At 52.4% G+C, this 1251-nt stretch overlaps 1 protein-coding gene across 1 annotated transcript; it reads right to left on the bottom strand.

Moving 5' to 3' along the window:
* Positions 1–204: 204 nt before the first annotated feature.
* On the bottom strand, positions 205–621 carry PIRT (phosphoinositide interacting regulator of transient receptor potential channels). The gene has a single exon (XM_009808972.2). The coding sequence runs from the start codon at positions 601–603 to the stop codon at positions 205–207; it is 399 nt and encodes a 132-aa protein (XP_009807274.1). The 5' UTR covers positions 604–621.
* Positions 622–1251: the final 630 nt, after the last annotated feature.

The raw sequence follows: 1251 nt of genomic DNA, 5'->3' as shown, positions 1-1251 counted from the left end.
TTTTCTGGGATTACTTGGATAAAATACAAAGTTCATTTTCACACTGGAGACTGCTACAATATGTTTCACCTGTAGGGAAAAGACTTACTAGGATGAAATCCTCTAGGAGAGTATAAACACGTTTCTTTTTATGGCTAACCAACACAGGTGGGTAGAGGTGGGTAGGGGGGAGAGGAGCCTTCCCAGGAAGGTCCTGGGTTGCCCTCAGCGGTTAAAGAAGAAGGACTTGAGACTCTGTAGAAACCGTGATTTCTGTCTCTGCTTCTGCTTCTTCCGGATGATGGGGATCCAGACAAGGCCACAAACAAGGAGCATCAGTCCCAAGGACAGGAAAGCTGGGCCACACATTTTGTAAACGTTTTTGTTCTTGATTTGGATGCAAGACAGGCTGGTGATGACCATCCCAAAGAGGAAGATGGCTGCGCCGACAGACACGACAATGACAGGCTTGTGGTATATGTCCCACTTGCTTCTGGATGTGCTGGTCCAGACGGACTCGCTCTGGGAGCTGATGCAGAGGGTGCTGGCCGTGTTACTGGTCAGCAGCTCCTTGGACTGAGGAGACTTGTCACTCCCGTCAGGGCTTTTGGGGGGAATTTCCATGGTGACAGGATCTGAGGAGGAGACCTTAGATGGACAAAAGACAAAGAGCAGAGCAGGGCTAGTGATGGAGGATGGATTGGGTGCTTTTCATTTGGTCATTAATCAGTGCCAAGTCAAATGAAGGTGGAGAAGGCCTTGAGGGTCACTGCAGGGAGAGAAGAGCATCACACCTACGAGAGCAATGAAATTTAGGAATAGGCAACAGGATCCTGCAGGTAGGCTGGACTGAGGATGCCTGCAGAGTCCCACTGCTCACCCAAGGACAGTGGGACTCCTGCAGTCCCTGTCCTGAGACGTTCCAGCTCACCAGCTTTCAGCTCCCACAGGGATTCAGTGGTGGGACGAATAGAAGTCCGTTGGGACCGACTACCCTGAGCCTCCCAGGGCTCTTGGCTGCTTTCAGGAGAGTATCAGGGTGCTGCAAGGAGGGTTGGTGATGCTGCTTGTGGGGAAGAGCCTTGTATTCCCGAACCCGCTTTCCCTCCCAGACCCCAAATTACACCTCAGCACCTTATGTCATGATCACGTCTCCCTCTTGCAGGCAGGGAAACCGAGGCACAGGTGTGCCATGTCAGGACCACTCAGCGGGAGAGCAGAAATCACCCTCCCATGGGCTGAGCACTTCTCTCAGGCCCCTGGGGCTGGATG

Source organism: Gavia stellata, chromosome 22, assembly GCF_030936135.1.
Source record: "Gavia stellata isolate bGavSte3 chromosome 22, bGavSte3.hap2, whole genome shotgun sequence".
Taxonomy (NCBI): domain Eukaryota; kingdom Metazoa; phylum Chordata; class Aves; order Gaviiformes; family Gaviidae; genus Gavia; species Gavia stellata.
Note: the sequence above shows the minus strand (reverse complement) of the source record. Positions and strands in the feature narration are given on the sequence as shown.